This window comes from Xiphophorus maculatus, chromosome 14 (genome assembly GCF_002775205.1).
Source record: "Xiphophorus maculatus strain JP 163 A chromosome 14, X_maculatus-5.0-male, whole genome shotgun sequence".
Classification (NCBI taxonomy): domain Eukaryota; kingdom Metazoa; phylum Chordata; class Actinopteri; order Cyprinodontiformes; family Poeciliidae; genus Xiphophorus; species Xiphophorus maculatus.
Window position 1 is genome coordinate 22967105 of NC_036456.1, and position 21443 is coordinate 22988547.

The 21443-nt window shown below is 38.4% G+C and overlaps 2 protein-coding genes across 4 annotated transcripts; both read left to right on the top strand.

Moving 5' to 3' along the window:
* The first annotated feature begins 228 nt into the window (after positions 1 to 228).
* On the top strand, positions 229 to 11898 carry LOC102228927 (butyrophilin subfamily 1 member A1-like). Of its 2 annotated transcripts, none has more exons than XM_023347005.1 (6): positions 229 to 476; positions 4007 to 4363; positions 5673 to 5886; positions 6228 to 6292; positions 7221 to 7334; positions 9849 to 11898. In XM_023347005.1, the coding sequence occupies exons 1-6, from the start codon at positions 431 to 433 to the stop codon at positions 10016 to 10018; spliced, it is 966 nt and encodes a 321-aa protein (XP_023202773.1). In that variant the 5' UTR covers positions 229 to 430; the 3' UTR covers positions 10019 to 11898. The 2 variants fall into 2 exon arrangements, with proteins under 2 accessions (XP_023202773.1, XP_023202772.1); XM_023347004.1 differs by lacking the exon at positions 229 to 476 and adding an exon at positions 1360 to 1682.
* A 4264-nt stretch (positions 11899 to 16162) lies between these two features.
* Positions 16163 to 21413, top strand: LOC111611195 (Fc receptor-like protein 5). Of its 2 annotated transcripts, none has more exons than XM_023347023.1 (5): positions 16163 to 16237; positions 16649 to 16915; positions 18237 to 18512; positions 18667 to 18810; positions 19633 to 21413. In XM_023347023.1, the coding sequence occupies exons 1-5, from the start codon at positions 16174 to 16176 to the stop codon at positions 19692 to 19694; spliced, it is 813 nt and encodes a 270-aa protein (XP_023202791.1). In that variant the 5' UTR covers positions 16163 to 16173; the 3' UTR covers positions 19695 to 21413. The 2 variants fall into 2 exon arrangements, with proteins under 2 accessions (XP_023202791.1, XP_023202792.1); XM_023347024.1 differs by having other exon boundaries at positions 18703 to 18810.
* Positions 21414 to 21443: the final 30 nt, after the last annotated feature.

The window sequence follows — 21443 nt, forward strand, 5'->3', positions numbered from 1 at the left end:
TATGACAGAGTTGTCATAAATGTTTGCATGTCTTTAGGTAACAATGTGGACGAACAGGCTGGGATTTTCCATTCACTCAAACAAGCTAAACATTAACTGTTCATAACCACTTTGTGGTTTCAGTTCTGATGTTTGGCTGCGGTTCCTTCGCCATCTTTCAGACACCAAGAGGTTACGCAGGTTTGCACTTTGTCACGAGAGAAGAGCTGCACCCTTAAAACAATTGTGTTCGTTTGCACACGGTATCTGTGGCCTGATCACGTACATGAATGCGCCACACCCAGAAAAGAAAAGAGGTTTATGAATGAAGTCACAGAGTCAGACCAGCTTTGGATTTAAAAGGCCTCTTCACACGTGGATTTTGTTTTTTTAAATTAAACAACTTTTTTTTTTTCTTGTGAAACTGAAATTCGGTTCCGATCACCTGGTGATGTATTTCTGGCTTTGCTTTGTGGTTGGAGCGATCCTCTTTAAAGGTATGTAAAAATATCAAAACATTCCTTAGAATATATGATGTAGGTGATAAAATAACAGTCTGAGATTTAATCATTCAAACTTGTGTAACAAAACAGGATCAAAGACAACAAAGCAAACTTTTTTTAACCCCTCCAGGGGTCGTTTGTGGGCTCTAGTGTCCCTTATATGATAGTAGGCTGACAGGAAAGGGGGAAGGGAAGACATGCGGCAAATATGGTCGGGTCCGGGAGTCGAACCCGCGACGAGGACTCAAGGCCTCCAAACATGGGTCACTCTATCCCCTACCCACTAATGGGATCAAGTTGTAAACTGACATTTCCTATCAAATATTCATGGAAATTTGATCCTTAAGATTTTGGGTTTTCTTTCGATGTTTAAATGAAAAAATTACATTTGTGATTTTGTGTATGCTTATAGTAAAATCCCACACTTCTGTCTTACTGTGCTGGTAGACCACCTGGAGTTGGTCCTTGTTGCTGCGGAGACCAAATATACTGAATTTATTTTATTGTTATTATTTGAATTTAAGCACTACATTAACATGTTTGCAAATACAGTCACAATATATATTTTTATTCAAAAACAATATATTTAATGTGTCGTTATTATTATTATCATGTGTCTTCACTTGTTGCTGGGATTTATTTTGCCAGAAGGATAGATAGATAGATAGATAGATAGATAGATAGATAGATAGATAGATAGATAGATAGATAGATAGATAGATAGATAGATAGATAGATAGATAGATAGATAGATAGATAGATAGATAGATAGATAGATAGATAGATAGATAGATAGATAGATAGATAGATAGATAGATAGATCATGCTGTTATGAAGCGTGAACCTGTCATGTCCTACTGCAGTGAAAGCAGCACGACGCAGCATTGAATTAAAAAATAACCTCGAGAAATCTCAGTTTCACGGTTAACTTTCGATTTTATACTGGCAAATTGAAAAGACCAACCAGATTGTACACATTCGTGAAAAATGCAAACATTGGAATGTTGTGACTGATTTTTCGGAGTTACAATAAATGCAACATTTCGTAATGAAAAATGAAGCGGAAGTAAAAGTTCCTGTCTGTGTCTGAAAGTGAGCGAATGATTGTTGCTTTTTGTCCTGAGAATAAAGTAAAGATAACTTCATATTACCGCTCAGTGATGTATTTGCCTCTTGTCCTGGTTCAGGTTTTACTCACAGGTAAGGAGTAATATCTTTTTTTTCCCTGTAATGTCGGAGACGATTTGCGGCGAATCACAGTCATCCGACCGTGTCGTGTTTATTTGTGTTTATTTGTGTTTATTTGTGATCGTTTGCATAAAGTTTTCTCTAGTGATAAGAACCAAGCGGTTTACTATCAGGAGTTAACTGACAGGAAAAAGGGGCTTAATGATAATTAAATCGCCACTATTATTGATTATTGTTACATGAGTGAAATAAACTTGCTGTTGATTGGTGTGCATTCCATGATAGTGTATTCATCCGACTGTGGGTAAACAAATAGTCCATGGGCGTAGGTTTGGGTATGGACGGTCGTGACATGTCATGACCAATATTCAAGGGATATAAAATAGTCCCGACCAATTTTTGCCATATTAATAAAAAAAACAACAACATATGTATTCTTTAACAAAAACAAAATAAATGAACGAAAATCTACATTGATTAGTTTAGTAAGTTGTAAGGTCCCACCAAAACTTAGACCAAACCTACGCCCTTGCAATAGTCTATTGTTCAAGCAGTTTCATCTTTTCATTTTGAAACAATGAGACATCGGATGTTTACAGGAAGGTGTGTTAGCAGTTGATTCAGATAACTTCATGTAAAAATGAAAGCGGACAGTGTGAAAACGAACTGACTCAGAGGATTGAGTGTCTTCTGCTTCCTGTGGCCCCTGGACAAACTGCTGGCCCCACGTTCACCACCACGTTTTGTATTTGTGTACAAATTGTGAGTGTAATTAGGTTTTTGATGTGTCTATTTAGTCCATTTATAATAGACACACTTCCAGCATTTACATTTCTGTCATGTAGTTGTGTCCATTATGTACATTATGACAACCTTCATCTTGAAACATTTTGTCTAATGGACACAATTAAAGTAATTTGTATCAGACGACTGTCAGGTTTTTGTTTTTGTGAAAATAAGGAACTTACCCTCAAAGGTGAAAAAGATAGAGCTTTACCCCTTGAATTGCTTTTAAAGATAATTAAAAGTAATTATCTTGGATAATAGAGCTGTGAGATGCACATATGTATTCACACAATAATGTAGCAGTAATTATCTTTATTTCATCCAAAGTTACTCATTTAAAGTCAATCAAATTCACATTTTTGAGTTTAAATCAGTTTAGTTCACTACTTTTTTTGTTTTTCTTTTGCTAAATAAATAGTTTTATAATCTTATTTAGGGCTATGAAAGGTCTATTGGCATCGTCTTAATCCTATTTTATTTTTCACATCTGAGACGATGACAGAACTTTGGTTCCTCCTGCTTAACTTCATAATATGTTGAGGAAAAGAAAGAAAACATCACAAAGTCCAGGATATGTGAGATTTTAACGTATTTCAAGTAAGTTTAAAGTAAGTTCAGTCGAAATATCAAATTATTGAAACACTTAAACGACTGGCCAGATTCTCTGTATTTTCACTTTGACTTGCATACTCAAGAACTACAGAGAGTGAAGAATCCTGGCCCAGTTCTACATTTATTTCTTGATGTATTTAGTTACATAATGAACCTGGGATTTATGTATTTCGGTATTTAGAGAAAGATAATTACATTTCTCCAAATGCTTTCTCTGCTTTGAGTCAAACGATATTTGGGCCTTATGGTTTCTGTTCACAAATCAGAAGAGTGATATTCCAGACTGGTGTGACTTGACAAAATATCATCATCACTCATAAAATCTGCTTTGAAATGGCAAATAAACTCTGGACGTTAACGTACGGGGAAAAAATGAAACGGGAGTAAAAATTTAGTTTTCTTGACATTTAATTTAAATATTACATATGCCTTTTTAAATAATCAATAAGAAATAAAAAACATTATAAAATAGTTATAGGAATCTACCCCCATCCTGCAAGGCCGTCTTGTCATCACCCTAATTTTTAGCTCCCTCCTCAGATTTCCCTGCTAAATTTAAGTCCAGACCTTAATTGTCCCTGAAAAACCTCCATAGTTGGAGTTTAGGTTGATAATTGATTGTAAATTGATTCATACATGGTTGAAAAATCCCTTCTTTCAGTTTTGTTATGCATAATTAGCAGATGCTGTGGTAACATTTTATTTGATGGGATGTAAAGACTGTTAATGACACTGTCATAAACATCATCACTTCATGAATGTCTATGGCTGCTATCATGATGTGTTATTAGATAAATAAGACTCTTTATTATCACAATATCATGTTTATGATGATGTAAAGTCTGTAATACTTCAAATAAAATGTTACCGATGCAGCTAGTATTTTGTTTTTGTCATTGGAAAAGTCAGTAATCTGCCAGTGATGCTAATTTTTGCAGGAGTTTCTTTGGCACAAGCTCAGCCTAAACAAGTTGATGCCTTTGCTGGTGGAGACATCATCCTTCCCTGCACTTTCAACATCCCAGCTAATAAAGACATTCCTACGGTGGAGTGGTCCAAAGTGGTGGAAGGGCCCAAGCCAGTAATCGTCTTCTTGTACCGCGATGGCTGCGAGATCTTCGGGATGAAGGATCCCGACTTCGAGTACCGGACGAACCTCATCTTGAGACAGCTGCAATATGGGAACTACTCACTAAGAATCTCCGAATTGAAGCTGTCCGACAGCGGAACGTACCAATGTCTGATAATCCAAAAGAACGGAGCCAAAGAACAAACACAAGTGGAGCTGGTTGTTGGTACGTTTCTTACAGTCACTTTTGTTTGCTAAGCCGTCTGTTCCCACCATTTATTGATGGAGAGAGTTAACGCAGTTCAGTAAGTCATTTTATTCTAATAGCATCGTTTAAGATCAAGGTTACAAAAGGCTTGATGTATGATTTTGGCAACTATGAGGAATGTAAGGGGTAAACATTTATTGCTGTAAGCAGGAGCACAATATTTTGTTGTTTTAGAGAAGAAAAAGGATTGTGATATGATTTGGACTTATGGGCTCAAATCAGTGACCTGCAGTGAGATTCATGACTGGTGAGACTCCACCAGACTCAAATGTACAAATCCACAATAAAAATATAGAAGCTATATTTTAATTCTGACCATACCTGATTAAAGTGTCTAACAATATGATTGCAAGAAAGATAAAATAATATTTAATAAGGTAAAAAAATATATATTTAAATGTTTTGTTTGGCTGACCTCTCTGTTCTGATTAAAACTGAAAATTGTGTTTAATCATAACTTTATTTTACAACGTCAAATATCTCTATCATTCTGTTAAAAAGGAAATAAATAACATCCTTGTTTCTAGTTTTTCTTTCATTTTCAAGAATATGGCAGCTGAAGAGAGTGGCCTTGAACGGTTCTCTTCCGTCTGAACTGTTTTCAATGCGTAGAAGAAGAATACCTCTTGCTCGTTATGTCTGTGGGCTCAACACTGCCTCCTGTCAGTGAGGCATGATACTTTCTGCCTCTGCCACTGCATTTTCACTGCATATTTATGGCCGATCAGAAATAAGTCACATTAAATGTATCAAACAGACTACGGAGCGTCAGCATATGTAGAAAATGTGTTATTAAACAAGCACATTGGCAATATAAAGACAGGCAGCAATGGGCACCAATTGCTTGCTTCATTCACTTGTGTGGTACAGCGCCCCCAGAGGTGAGGCTCAGCAATGCACTGCCTCATCCAGGTCTTATTTCAACTATTTCAACAAGCAATGTGTAAATTCAGCAATTTTGACCATAAAAATGATGAAATTACCAATAGGGGAAAAAATTCCTAGAAAATCCAAATGGACAAATTGATTTTCTTTCATCACTGTCATCTATTTTACTGTTCATGGCCTTATTTTTAATTACCGGGATTAAAGGCCCACACTTCACTGTCTCCAGTCTATACATACACCTCACCTATAAAAGGCAAACGTTGGCTAAAAATCCATCAGCCAGTAACAGAGGAAACATTCCCTTTGAGTTGGTGAATATTTACTTTTAAACTCTCTTCACGGCAGTGGTAGTGATGGTCTGTGATCTCTGTCTCCACAGATTCGTTATCGGATCCGAAGTTTTCTGTGGTTTCTACTGACGGTGGAGAAGTGACCGTTGAGTGTAAAGCCCTCTGCTGGAAGCCAGCGCCATTTATGACAATCCTGGATGATGAAGGAAAAAGACTCTCTGACGAACAGCCAAAACAAGAACAAGATCCCAGAGGATGTTACAACACGAAGCAAAATGTCACTCTGCTAAAACCAGTAAACAGGTGAGTTACCTTTACAGTCTCTTCATATTTCTGATGGTGTTTGAACAGACTGGTAGATAAATCCAGGTGTTTTGGAGTGTGAGCATCTTTTTATGCCAACCACTAGAGGGAGCTGATGCTCCACCAGTTATAAACATCTCACTGGTTTCCAGAATGAAAGATTTTTACATTATTAGACCAGCATTATTTCACGTCAGCAATTAAACTATTGTTTGTTTCACTAAATGTCTCTAAGATCTGCTTGGATACTTTCAATTTTACTGCAAATCTTTGTGTTGTTAATATCAACATTTCTCAGGAAAAGCTGGTAATTTTGTAACATATTACATAATTCGTTACAGGCTTGTGTGCAGAGTCGAGCAGACAGGGAGGAATCAAAGCAAGGTGGCAGAAATACTCCTTCCAGGTACAAATCTCTGATAGTTTTAATTTTAAATTATTGTTTTTAAAGGATTTTTCCATCTTAGGTAATCATTTATTTCATTTACATGATGCAGAATGATGCCACCTTAATAAAACATTCTTTAAACTAGAGATGCATGATCCGATATTAATATCTGTATCGATCCGGAAGTGGAAAAAAATTCTAGATGGGGTATCAGTGACAATGTGGCCTCTCCATAAGGGCGGATCTATTCAGTCTATTTCTACGCTTTGTGCTCTGAGTGACATCATGGTTTGTTATTTATTTTACATTATATTTAGAATTCCTAATTGCACTTTCTGAACCATTTCAAAGGTTTGTTGAAGTTTATTTTGTACATATTTGACCAAGATGGCCAACCTATTGGTTTTATCGGTTTTAGTTTCTTTATTATTTGTGTTAAATCGGCTGTTAAACTCACTAATTGCACTGACTGAACAAATTCAAGTTGCTTTTACTGGTGCAGAGTTACCAAGTAAATCTGTAATGTAGTATGCTGTTGTCTGTTTTACAAAAAAGAAACATTTTAAGTCAGTTCAGCAGTTTTTTTCTATATCAGATTGATATCGGCTGATACTAAACCTCAGACTTTGGTATCAGAAATGAAAATGGTGGATCGTCACATCAATACTTTAAAAATGGATGAAATTTGTTCTTGTTTATTCTATACATTTTTGTGTAAAATCAGCTCAACTGCTTTCAGTTGGCTCGACCTAATTAAAACCCAGTGCTAGAAATAAAAAATGTTATGATCTTACAGCCAACAGATAACAGACCTGTTTTTCATAACTCGATGTCGAATTTGTGACCCTTGAAAAAATGCACTACTTATTTTGCCACAGAAAAAAGGGCATAATACAAACTCTTAGTATATTGGTATATTTATATCTTTACACATCTTTCACTACAGGTTTCTGGAAGGAATCCCAGAGTGCTGCCATTTGCCTCTCAGCAGCAGGAACAGCAATAGGTTGCCTGACGAGTTTCACTTTGTATCGGTTGATCAAGAAACGCTCCAGTTCTGGTAAGTTGTTTAAATCACATTAAAAAAATACAGATCTATGAGTGAAACAGCATGGCAGACAAGCTCCAATACATAATTTATATATTGTATTATATTTACACACTCACCGGCCACTTTATTAGGTACGCCTGTCCAACTGTTCATTAATGCAAATGTTAAATCAGTAAAATCACATGGCAGCAACTCAATGCATTTAGGCATGTAGAAAAGGCCAAGACGATCTGCTGCAGTTGAAACCGAGCATCAGATCGGGGAACGTGGCATGGTTGTTGGTTCCAGACGGGCTGGTCTGAGTATTCTAGAAACTACTGATCTGCTGGGGTTTTCATGCACAACCATCTCTAGGGTTTACAGAGAATGGGCTGAAAAAAGTAAATATCCAGTGAGCCTCAGTTCTGTGGGTATGAATGCCTTGTTGATGCCAGAGGTCAGAGGAGAACGGCAAGACTGGATGGAGCTGATAGAACGACAACAGTAACTCAAATAACCACTCGATACAATCGAGGTCTGCAGAATAGAATAGAATAGAAGTACTTTATTCATCCCAGCAGGGAAATTTCTTCACAGTTACAGCATAGAGACAAGACAAGACACAATAATAACGTCCGGGTGTTGAGTCTGGAGTTTGGCTGCGGTAGAGCTGATGACGTCACAGGCCACCGCTGCATCAGCTGATGGGGGAATGTAAACAGCGATCAAAATGGCTGACGTAAACTCCCTCGGTAAATAGCACGGCTGCATTCCCACAGCCAGAAGTTCAATGTCCAGGCTACAAATCTGTTCCTTCACGTTAACATGACCGGGATTACACCACCTCTCACTCACATAAAGTGCAATCCCGCCGCCCTTCTTCTTCCGACTCTTGGAAAAGGCCCTGTCCCCGCTCACCAAGAAGAATCCAGAAACCTCCACGCTGTATTCCGGAATAAGCGAGTGCAGCCAGGTTTCCGTGAAGCAGAAGATACTGCACTCCCAGTACTCCTTCTGGGTCCTAACCAGCGTCGTGAGCTCGTCTGTCCTATTTACCAAAGACCTCACGTTCCCCACAATAATCGCCGGTACCGCTGGCCTGCGCCGTCTCCTCTTCTACCTCCGTTTAACTCCAGACCTGCAGCCCCGTCGTCTCCTCCGTAACTCCTCCGGGACCATAGGCCCGTCTCTAGGCAGCAGCAGAGGCCCACACAGCGCAATCAGCCGTTCACGCGAGCAAACAATACTCCGCTCGGCAAGGTTCTCCGCAACCAAGAGTATAAAAAGTAGCAGAAGAACGCGGAGAACATCGACAGAACCACATCCAGCCATTGTGGAAAGCCCAACTGATGATCCATGGGTTCTTCAAGCATGGATCCTTAATTGGTTACAGCAAATATACACAGACAAACACACACGACGGGAGCTGCGTCTGCAGGCAGCCAGCTGCGCCGGCGCCATCTTGAAGAAGAGCATCTCTGAACGCACAACATGTCAAACCTTGAGGTGGCTGAGCTACAGCAGCAGAAGACCACAGCAGGTTCCCCTCCTGTCAGCTAAGAACAATAAACTGAGGCTACAATTCACACAGACTCACCAAGGACCAGAATTTGGCTTCAACTAGATGAAGCATGAATCCATCCTGTCTCGTATCAACGGTTCAGGCTGGTGGTTTTGACGTTATGGTGGGGGGATATTTTCCTGGTACTTTGGACCCATTAGTACCAACTGAGCATCGTGTCAAAGCCACAGCCTGCCTGAGTATTGCTGCTGAATGTCCATCTCTGTATGACCACAGTGAACCATCCGCTGATGCTCCTTCCATCAGGATAACGCTCCATGTCATAAAGCGCCAATCATCTCAGACTGGTTTCTTGAACAATGAGTTCACTGAACTCGACTGGCCTCCAGTCACCAGGTCCAACAGAAACCTTTGGGATGTGGTGGAACGGGAGATTCACATCAAGGATGTGCAGCCGACAAATCTGCAGCAACTGCTTGTTGCTATCAGGTCAATATGGACCAGACTCTCTGAGGAATGTTTCCAGTACTTTGTTGAATCTCTGCCACGAAGGACTTAGGCACTTCTGAAGGTAAATGGGGATCCAACCCAGCAAGGTGTACCTAATGAAGTGGCAGGTGTGTGTATAGATGCAGCAGTATAGATCTGCTGCATCTATACAGCAGATCTCAAAACCAGCAGCTGATGACCAAAGTTTGTAATTAATAAATGACATACAAACAATTTAAGAAAAGACACGTAAAAAGGAGAAACTTTGGTAACACAATTAAGACAGAACTCATTCTGATTAAAACCCAAAGAATAAAATTGAGACTTCTAAGTGGTTTTAAAAATGTCTAGTGTTTGAGTGGACCTGGTATAAAGAGACACTTTGTTCATAAATTTCTTTTATCTAGACCTGGTATCAGATCAGAAATGTATGGAAACTACACAAAACTATTGTTCATTTTTTTACTCCTGTAATGACTGTTTAAAATTAGAGCATCCATGAAACACTGTTGATGTTTAATGTTTTCACACAGAGGGAAGGACGCAACTACAGACGGCCACCAAATCAGACCAAATCAAAGGAAGTGGCTCCTCTGACCCCTTCATCCAGCAAAGCATGGCGGACAACAAACTAAACAGCATGACTGAAGAAAAGCAAACATATAATCAAAACCTGAAATTGTTAAACAAGTCAAGTTCCTAGAAAACCTAAAAATATCTCCTTCATTTTCCTGAAAGAGAGACTTGAAATGTCAAAGCCACACCAAACAAACACACCACACTGAAACACTAGCAGAGCAGATGTCTTCGGTTTCTCAGGGGTAACGCTCGTCTGATAGCTGTTAGAAAAAAAATACCTTTCCACATTTGTGGCCCAACCTGTACATTAAGCATAAAAATCTCTGAGTGCCAGAAACATTCAATCAAAACTTGTTTGCTACAAGGCATCTGACAAATATGTTTCAATCTAAGGTTTCATTTTTAACCTAAAGAAAACAAACACCTTCAATCATGAATTAACTCATAATTAATTATTTTTCTTTGATCAGAATTCATAAAACCATTAAAAATATGATTCTGTTCAATAATCAGAGCTGACAGCTGTATTCATAGATATGTTAACCAAATGTAGGTGAAGGTGTTGATTTTTACAGAAATGGTTCCAGAAGGTTGAAGACAGAATACACTGCACTACTTACTGAGCAAAGCAAACCTTTTACAGAATTTAAGTATCAAAATGAATGCCAGATATTAAGCATTAAATGTATTTTCAATTACTTTTTCAATAAGTTTACCAGTTTTAAAAAGCACAGTCAAAGTTGTGGTCACTTACAATGAACACTAGACTTTTAACACCTCTACTGTATTAAAGGCCATTTTAGCTTTTTGAAGTTCAGTACATATAAATCCTGTTGAATGTTATAACATAAATCTAACAGAGCCATCACTCCTACCTCAATATATTCTTAGCTGAAAATACGAAAATAAAAGTCAATGCCTGGTTCCCAAGCTAGTGAGGGGAAGCTCAAACCAATGTATTTTCTGCACATTATGTATTGACTGTTCTTTAGTTTAAAATATGAATGATCTGCTCTACATCAGGCTCTGGATGTTTCTAGCTCTTGGCAACGTGCGACATTCAGAGTGATGGCTGTCTGATGAAGGGTCAGTGTTGTGATGTTTGACTTTTCCCTGTGCTTTAAGGGCTGGTGTCGTGCATGTTTTCAATATGGCTAAACTGTTTGAATCTTACCCATTCTGTTCTTCAGAGGCCTTGTAATAAAATACTCAGGTGTGTAAAATTAGAGGGGGGAGAACACATGGACGATATCGGCCCTTAAAGACTAACTTTGGACATCTCTGGAAGAAATGCTGTAGTCAAAAGCTACAAACAGGAAACTCGTATTTTTATGACCTATCACAAGCTATCACTTTTTTTTCAGGGATTTATTTACAATGGACAAATTACTTGCTGGACTTGAGCCAGTTTGATATTTTTAAAAAACAAAGCTGATGACTATTTATTTTTCTAAATGGTTCATATTGTAGGTACATATGTATAATTTTATATTTATATTTACATTATTGTTATTTAGAATAAAATCTGACATTTGTCATACATGAACTTGAGGAAATAAATAAAGTCTTGATTAGCATTGAGTTATCTTATATACTATATACAGGGTTGGTTCTGGTTTTCCAAGTTTGTAGCTACATCTGGGTCAACTTTAAAACATACCATAAAACCTAAAAGTTTTTAAGGTATTACATTTTCAGAAAATGACCCTGACTCTTGCCCATAAACTGCTGGCAGTACGGACATGAACCCCCGTCAGGTAAACCGTTTGGTTGACCACTATTTTAAAAGAGTGTTTATTTTCAGTTATTGATGTTTATTTAATCGTGATTCTGTATTAATGATGCATTTGTGCATCCATGCTGCTGGGACACGTCCAAATGACACATCCTTTGTGTCCATTTGTTGTTTTTTATGTATATGTGTTATTAAGCTACATGTTTCTCCCAAGTATTTGTTTCTACACAAATGCAAATGAACAAGAATAAATAAAATAAACATTTGGATAAAGTTGCATTTCAAAAGTCAATATATTTTCACTGCATTTTCAGTTAAAGAAGGAAACAGCTGAACACAGAGCTACAAGTTCAAGATAATTAGCATGATCAGCAAGTTACAACTGATTTCCAGCAGGGGGCAACACCAAAACCTTCACAGCATTCCTTACATGCAAGCAGAGCTACAAAAACAGCTTGATACCATCAGTGTATTCAGACAGTTTGAGAGGCTCTTTTTCTATCTTGAATCTATTTGTGCTTCCCATTTGGTGGGGATGTTACACATAATGAGCCTGCCTCCGGAATAACTTCCTGTTTTTCCACCTGGCTATCTTTGTTGTTGAAAACGAGATGCTAACACTCACAAATGACTGGAATGAAATCCAGTGCAACATCTGGTGTTGTGTGTGGTATTTGTAGGACTGCATTCTCCCATGTTTGTACATTTTTATGGAGTTACGTGTCTTAAAATTCATTCATGATGGAACTAAAAAAGGTCTTTAAAAGTCTTAAATTCATGAATGTAAAATTAAAGCCTTAAAGGAGCCAGAGAGATGTTTAGAGTTTGTCCCATTTGGCTGTGACTCTGGAAAAAAGGCCTTTAGTTAAACTTAATGTTGAGATATTTTCACTCTTCTGTGTTTAACTCTGGTAAAAATCATCCAGCGGAAGGAAAACAACGTCTGATGCAAATGAACGTTTTTCCTGCTAGTTTCTGTTGCTCAGGTTCTGCTGAATGAACTCTTGGTTTGGTTTAAAGTCTGATAAAATGACTCCAGAGTCACGTCACCATTCAGACATTTAACGCGTCACTTTGTGCCTAATGAGCCTCGTTTAAATGGATTTTCTGCATTGTGTTGCTTACAGGACATTTTGCCTGTATTTGCAGAAAAGTTGCAGCATAAACAGTCTGCTGTATTCATACATATTGAAATGTGCAATAATTCCTAGACATTAATCCAAATCAAGCCCCTTAATTAAGAACTGCTGAATTCGTTCCTGATTTGAATAAAGAGCCAGAAGCTGATATTTCTCTGCAGCTTTGTTTGGTCTTCCTGTCTGTGTCTGGATGATAGAGGAAGCTAATTAAAGTGACTCCTTGTGTGCTAACGCTGTCATTCTGAGGACCGACCGATCCAATTAATTAGCCTTTATTAAAGAACTCATTACATTCACACTTCTTTGTGTTTGTTGGAGCGCGGTGACGAGGTGGTGCAGAAATATTCGAAATGGCAGCCGAACAGGACAGGTGAGCAGTTACCTGCAGACAGCAGCGTCCGCTCCCCTCACTGCGACCGGACGCAGTCCAACATGAACATCAACATCTTACCTTCGCTGCTGTGGTTCTCTGAGTCAAACCAACCTGTTCCCCTCCTGGCCTGTGGGGGCGCTGCACCAAGAACCACTGAAGGAAACGACACAAAAACCTCTGAAGACACTGAGAGCAACTTCCTTTGGAGGTTCGTTTGGAGGGTTTCTCTTTAGTCTTTGGCTAAAAACCACCAGCCTTTTCTCCTGCTAGCGCTAGGCTAGCGTGTTAGATTTGGTTGTAATTACCCAGAATGCCCTGCTCTGTAGTCCACTTCCTGCTTTTGGAGCGGTTTCCGGTCCTCTTTGCATTCACATATGCATTCAAACCGAACCAGAGTTTGCGTCACTCGAGGTTTGTAGGTGAACCAGAGTTAGATTAGCGTTCACATCTCACCTACTGAACCGGACTTCCTAGACTAACGGACTGGATTTGGGTTGAAGCAGCTCTGATGTGATCTGGTGGAAATAAACCAGAGAAGAAGAGGTTCCTGTTGATGACAGGAAGTCAGGAGGAAATGATTCGGTGACGAATTGGAAGCAGTAGGCGTGTAGAAGTTGTTCTGGTCAGACGATCCCAACATTAAACCGGGAACGAACGCTGTACTTCATCCAGGCCACGTGGGAATTCATCATGTTGCTTGTTGTGATAAGAAGTTTGATTTTTATCAGCAGTGAACTCCAAACCTACGCAAAACAAATAGGACTTTTTAACGGCAGTCTGAACCGCCCTACTCTGATGTTTTCACCTTCAAAATAATTTGATCGGATCCACTTCCATGTGTGGAATTAAATCGTATCCGATAGTTTCCAGTCTGAGTCGCATTTTATTCGACATTTACATCATTTACGTGAGACATGTGTCATAATTCTGCACCAGAAGAAGCCAGATGTGAATCTGGACGTTAAAAACAGCTGAAGCCATCAGTGCCTCGTTTATAAAGTCGGATTTTGTTCTCTTTTCGTAATGTTGTTAATTTACTAAAATAAAGTGAATCTGAATCACTTTGGATTCTTTTTTTCCTTCTGGTGACGATTCATTTAAAATCTGAACCATTTTAAAGCCGATCCATAAACGGCAGCGGATAAAGATTTCATCAACTCTGACGAAGTTTTTATTTCTGATTATAAATGTATTATTTTGTTTCTCTCTCACTGTGAGTCTATGCTCTATGGATTATTTCTGTTTTTATTAATTATCGCCTTTAATCATATAAAAATCTTACTTTCTTTAACACTTCCCATCCTTTTAAACTGATGGGTTTCTGTGGATTGATTATTATCTGCTGTTTGAAGCGTCGTTGCTGAGAAGCTGAATGCTTCAGATGAGAAGTCGGCTTTATTTTCATTTGTCTAAAAGCTGTTTTGGCTTCTTTTGATGCCTCTGCTGGGGAAGCGAAGGCTGCCAACGTCTCCAAGCTGGATCACATCAGAGCTGCCGTTCAACGCCATCAGGAGTTTTTATTCCAGCTCACCTGAAATGGACTCAACATTTTCTTCCGTCATTGTAAAAATTGCTCCTAATGGAAATAATGTCTCTGTCCATTCCTGCTTCTGTCATGTTCCGTGTTTTTCTGTGTATTTATTTAGAGTTTTCCTTGTCCTTGAGTCTCTTCGTTGTCCTGTTCTCCCCTTGATTGTTCCCAGGTGTGTCTCGTTTCTCCAATTACCCTCCAGTGTGTTTAACTCCACCTGTGTTCCTTGTTCCTCGTCGGGTCCTTGTCAATGTCAATTCAGTGTCTTGTCAGCGTCTAATGTGCGCTCAGTCCTTTGTGTTGTCCTGTCGTCATACCAGTTGCTACCGGCGTTGACCTCTGGCTTCTGCTCAGTCGTGCTGCCTGGTTGTGTGGACTTATTCTGAACATTCATCATTAAAATCATTTATTTTTCACTTCCTTGGTCTACAGCGTCTGCCTCACCACCATCTACACCGCATTTCATGACAGCTTCATCTCAGCCGGTTATTTTAGATCATTTCCTGTTTCTCTGCCTGAACGAACCAAACCTCCATGAATGTGTCTAATGTTGCTTTTATTTAGTTGATTTCAGTGTAAATGGTGGCAGGATGCTCTGTCGTCGGCTAAACGAACTTTAATTTTATTCTAATCATTTTGATGAGAAAAGGAGACATTGATGGGCATTAGCTGTTTGTGCTAAGCTAAGATTAACCTTCATATTGAGAAAGACTAGTAAGTTAGTAATTAGTAATAATGGGTTATTAAAAGAAGGTTTGTTTCTAATCATGAGTAACGATGGAGAAAACGTCCCTCCATCATGTAGCCTAGCATGTACAAAAACAAGCCAGTTAGCATCTGGACTTTTGTTTGCTTTGTCAGGTTTAAGCGCCGTTACTGACGTAAAAATATAAATTATGTTCAGGCAGATTTGATCAAATTAACAGAGAGAGAGAGAGGTTTGGGTCGACTTTTTGTCTAAACCCAACTTCTATAAATATCGCTGTCAGTAGCTGCATTTCTTTTCACCATAAAGTTGCTCAATTTGATATTTTGACATTAAGTTTGCCTAATCAAAGTACAGATCGACTAGGCCTGATGGACACCTGCTGACCTGCCTAAGGCTCATCCTGCCATGACTGAGAAACTAGATGTGAAACTAGTGTCAAAACTCCCTCTAAAGTGGGAACTGTATTAGTTTTTCTTTCGCTTTAAAATTGTTTCTGTCATTTATGGCAATGAAGATGTTTTAATCTTTGTTGCAAGTGGTAGCTCCCAGTCTGCTACTTTCTCAGAGAAAAACAGAACATCTAGAAAATCTAGCTCTCTGACACCCTTTTCTTCAAACATTTGTGTTGTGTTGGATTTAACCCTCCATAAAGAACCATTCCTAGTTGGAATAGTTTGCACACAGTTTGTTTTGTGAATCTTTATCTCCAGAAAGGAAATGCATGTATCTGACACCCTTCAGTAGCCTCTGCGGTACCTGCAGGATCTTTGCTTCTCACAAAGGAAGTGAAAAATGTGTTTTTCAGTCAGTCGACGGTCAGACAGGATGCTGGTAACACCGCTCTGCCTGATGCTGAGTGAGTAAAAACACTGTGAGCTTTCCACTCCTTTACTTTCACCTTTTTGTAATCTCTTATAATGTCCTGAAATGATCGCTTGTTTTTCTGATCAGACTGTATACAAATATTTTCCAGCACATACTCTTTTTTTTTTTTCTCTCTCGATGTTTGCGTTGATTTTCTGGAGCAGTTTCATACTTTTTGTGCAACTTCCTCTGTTATTTTTCCTGTTTCAACTGCCCACCGTTTTTTATTTGTTGATTTCTTCATTTTAGTCTTACGCTCATTGTGTTTTGCTCTGTTTTTTGTTCCTAATGCAGCATTGTGAGTTTGAATTCCACTTCATCCTTGATAAATTATTTTCATTGTGTCTAAAATTATATTTCCCCTGAATTTATTGCCGATGTGAGCCGTCTGATCCCCCCTCAGCCTGCCTTCAGGTCAGCCCTGACCGGTCCCAGTTCTTCCGGTACGACTCCATCTCCCTGAACTGCGAGGATCCGATCAACTCCACCGGCTGGAAGGTGAAGAGGAGAACTTCAGACAGCGGGGTCAGGCCATGCTACTCCGGCTGGGGCTACTCCTCCGCGGCGTCCAGCTGCACCATCGGTAACACCTACCCCACGGACACCGGGGTGTACTGGTGCGAGTCGGACACAGGGGAGCGAAGCAATGAGGTCAACATCACCATAACCGGTACAGTTGATCCGTACTGTTTATAAATGAACTCCACTCCTAAAACTCTGTCAGTTTGGTTTGGGTTTTGATGACCTTATGCAAAATGGCGACTGTTTTGATCCTCTGACAGAGGGAAGCTTATATTTAGTCTTTTCCGTACCAAAAAAATTCAAACAGTGTTTTTTGAAGGTTTTCGATCATTTGGCCTTTATTAAAAAGACGACTGAAAGCTCAATGCATAAACTTTGCACATCACATGAATGAAACTAATCTATCATTTTGTATATTATGCAAAAAATACCTCCATAGCAACAGTATCACCATTTTTTTATTCTTACACAGTTTACCTTTCTGATGTTGCTGTTAAACATTTTCACTTCATGTTTCTTGTCAGCAGCAAACTTGTTCAGAACAAAGTGCAGCAAATGTGGAAACTTACTTACAGAAATGTCAAAATGAAGCCACAAAAATATTAAAAAATAAAAAAACAAAACGTAGATCTGGCCTAGGTTTGGGGTTCCTCTAGGTTCCATATTGGAGCTCCTCATTTTTCCACCAGTTCTAATAAATAAATTATGCAGATGATGCACAGCTCTACTTTACAATGTCACCAGGTAATTATGAACCCATTTAAGCTTTGAGTAGATCAATAGAACAAATGAATGTGTGGATGTGGAATAACTTTATTCAGTTTTCTGAAGTGGTCATTTTTGGATCTAGAGTCAACGCAGACCTTCAGTTATTACAACTGGATACTAGAGATCTGGCCTAAAATCTGGCTGTAGTGATGGAGTCGGACCTGAACCTTAAGAGCCACATAAAGACAGTTACAAAGTCAACCTTCTATCACCTGAAGATAGAAGGTTAATTTTTCAGAATTAAAGGATTCATGTTCCAGAAAGATGTAGAAAAACTCATCTGTCTGTCCATCCATCCATCCGTCCATCCAGAACCAAACAAGGAGAATCAGAATTCAGTATTTATACTTCTCTAGAACAAACTTCCAGAAAACTTAAGAAATGCTGCAACACTGAGTTCTTTTAAGCCAAACTCTTATTTCTTGAGAGTTGCATTTGATTAAAAACAAGTTGAACATTCATTAATATTATTGCTTTCCTCTATTTTGCCACTTTAAAGTAAGGATTCTTCTTGTTTGTTGTTTTATGTTTTCTTCTTGTGCTCCAAAACCAGATTGTTACAAATAAAAAAATATATGTGATTTAAATTTTTTATTTAAATCTGTAGCTTTACATTAAAAACTGCCTCAGCCGATGTGACTGCATAGTGGATCTGAAACACAGAGGCTCAAAATACAAAAACCTCTTTTTTTCCCCCAAAGATCGCGCAGTGATTCTGGAGAGTCCTGCCATGCCGGTGTCAGAAGGAGCTGATGTGGTTCTGTACTGTAAAGCTGAGACCAACTCCTCCAAACACAAATACAACTTCTTCAAAGATGGCCGCCTCCTCAGGAGCAACTGCTCAGGAGAGATGACCATTCTCGGCGCTTCCGAATCCGATGAGGGTCTCTACACCTGCAGCGCCGCAGGGCTTGGAGAATCAGAAGGCAGCTGGCTGACAGTTTTCAGTGACGGAAACAATCAACACGTCCAGCTCAGTGAGGAGAATCCTTCATATTCCTACAGTGTTTGATAGATTTAATAGACCTCCGTTTCAGAGCTGAAATGGAGTCAGATCGTTGCCATGAAATATTGTTTTTACATAAACACCAGCACTCGAATTTAAAAATAAAGTATTGTTTTTATCTACAGCATCTCTGTCACCAACATCTTCGGCTTTGCCCACAGCCTCAGTTTCATTTCCTGGTTCCAGACTGTTGTGTCACCTGATTGTGGGAATACCTTACCTGGTGTCCACCATCCTACTGGGACTCATATACAGAGACAGGAGGAGAGGTAAAGCTGTCTGTCCTGGACGTCTTGTTTTCTCATTTCTACTCTTTCAACTCAGAAACTTTCAAAATCTTAAAAGAAAAACAAATAGACTGAATTATAATCAACTAACATCAACCTATAGAGAAACTGGACAGTATTTATGCATACAGTGTAGCCATCAAACAACTCATCACACAGTGATAAGACAGATTTTCATTTTAACCTTCTGGGTCTAATTTCTTCTGTGTTGTGTTTTTAAATCTTCAAGCAATATCACAACTGTAGACAAACAAATTAAGGAAACCAGACAGCAGGAGGGCGTTGTTGTAGGTAATTGATAACTAGGGTAATTATAGATATATATAGTAGTGATGTCACTGGTTGGTTTTGTAATAGTGGTGTTTTTTGTGTTAGCTCACTTTAAAGGAAGTGGCTAGCTGTAGCTGAAGTGGCTGATTTGAAAAGGTCTCAGGCAGCAACCACAGCGCTGAATCGCTGAACCTTTTTTTGAAGATAACATTTCAGTTTATTGCTAAAGAAACAACCTTTTTGATCATTTTTGCACATATTGAACAAACTTTATCACTATTTGCTTTTCTTAATAGAATATTTAGGAACAGGAGGATTATTAGTTAAGATTAAATTATGCAAAAGTTACTTTTAAAAGCTTGAGCAGGATTTTGTTGTTGCTAAATGACATCAGACATATTCTAAAATATAAATCTTCCTGTTTATCCACTGCATTCCTACAAACAAAACAATAAGCAAATTATTTTGAGACTGAGTTATACAACTGAAAACATAAAATGTGTAGATCTAATCACCATCTTTATTTTTTCACAGCTACTGAGATAGTTGCAGACCAGAGGAAAAATCTTGATGTTATCATGGAAAGGATTGTGTGAGTAATCTCCAGAAGCCGCTGGCCTCAGAGAAGATGATGTGTGTCCGACCACATCAGCTCACAGAAACGTTTCCAGCATCCAGAAAAAAAACTTCAGATTTCTTTGGTGCTCAAGTAGATATATTTGTTTTATGAGCAAATTTCAACAGGAGAGGAAGGTTTTGTTTTGAAATCTAGAGTTTTGTTTTACAGTGAAGCAGATTCAAGATGCATAAGTGGTGACTGTGAAGAGGAAGTGGAAATGTCACTCATGTTTGCTTTATAAAGGTGTTTGTGGTTTTGGCTGCAAAGTCGCTGTCATCAACTTTTTGTCCGGCCTTTGTTTAGGGGCGGGGGTGTTTTCTCGATGGACTTTTCTGTGTGTGGGCATGTGTGTGTGTGTGTGTGTGTGTGTGGGTGTGTACTTGTTTAGTTGTCTGTTTAGGACCATTTCTGGGACATTTACCGACCTTCTGAGGACCAATGGGCCTTATGGGGACCAAACCTCATCTTAACATGGTGGAACCCTGTAGTAAGGGTTAGGTTTAGGTTGAAGTTGTGAGTGAAGTTTTGGTAAAGGGTATTATTACTTATATACTAGTAATAGTTAGGGTTAGAGAAAATGTCTGTATTAGGCGTAAATGGAGTTAATTAAATGAACAAAAGCCAATCCAAAGTCCTAATTTGGGTAGAAATACAAACTTTTGTGTGTCAGTAAATAGTTTTTGAAGTTGCCTTATCCTCCTCCACATGCAATTTGTTGATAAAAAATATTCTTAGGACACATTTTACTGTCATTCATGTCCTGATTTAGTCTTTGGTCCTTTAGTAGGTCAGTTGTGGGTAGATTGTTGGAAACGATATACAAGTTGTTTCTCAGAAAAAAGGATGCTGTCCTAATTTTATGCCCACAAGTCAGAAATTGGATTAAAAACCCGTCATAGGTTAATGGTTAACACATACAGTTTCTGCACACAACAACCAGGCTTGGGTTTGTCCAGTTTATTTTAATGTGAAAATGTTTTTAAAAGTATTTACCTACTGACTCTACACTCTAGCAGTATTTTCTCTACTGTATTCAAATAGTCATCTTTTGATTTTATACATTCAGAAAAGACATCATGTGTTCCCTGTTTTATTGTTGTTAGAAATCAGTTTTAAGTTAAAAAGTTATGATGATTAAACGAGTTTAACTCTAATTACTTAATAGGGAACAGTTGTTGTAAGGATGATGCAAAGGCTAAAATGCAGGAAGAAATTACTGAACATGTGTACATATAACTGTAAATGAGTGTAAAAATGTATGTGTGACATAAATAAATATGGATGGCACAAGATCTGCTAACAGTGTAAAATATGGAGAAAAACAAACATTTTTATACTACTACTGTAAATACTGTATTTCAAATAAAATAGTTTTAAAATTAGCATAATGTCCACAACAAATCATCTGCCTTCATCTCACCCCTCACTATCATCTTCATTCAGATATAATTAAAATGTCCCTCTGAAACTGAGTCACTATCTTTCTTGTTTTTTCAGGTTTAGATTCATCCAATCAGCTTTATCTTGCATCTCATGTCACTTATTTGAGGTCACTTTAGTTCTGTCATCTTCTTTGTTTTTCTTTTTTAACTGTATTTGCTTTAAATCTGTAATACCAGATGACTGTAAACCATCATTTAAAATGATGTAAAGGTACAATGAAGAATTAGAACTACACTAAGAAAATAAAAATAATAAAATCACAAGAAGAAAGTCATAACATTAT

Bases quoted from the DNA above. Each gene is read 5' to 3' on its own strand.
- LOC102228927 (XM_023347004.1), top strand. From the start codon at position 1,583: ATGATTGTTGCTTTTTGTCCTGAGAATAAAGTAAAGATAACTTCATAT. The intron at 6,293-7,220 runs GTACAAATCTCT...CTTTCACTACAG, and splicing joins GGCAGAAATACTCCTTCCAG to GTTTCTGGAAGGAATCCCAG. The intron at 7,335-9,848 runs GTAAGTTGTTTA...GTTTTCACACAG, and splicing joins CAAGAAACGCTCCAGTTCTG to AGGGAAGGACGCAACTACAG.
- LOC111611195 (XM_023347023.1), top strand. From the start codon at position 16,174: ATGTGTTTTTCAGTCAGTCGACGGTCAGACAGGATGCTGGTAACACCG. The intron at 16,238-16,648 runs GTGAGTAAAAAC...ATCCCCCCTCAG, and splicing joins ACCGCTCTGCCTGATGCTGA to CCTGCCTTCAGGTCAGCCCT. The intron at 16,916-18,236 runs GTACAGTTGATC...TTTCCCCCAAAG, and splicing joins GGTCAACATCACCATAACCG to ATCGCGCAGTGATTCTGGAG.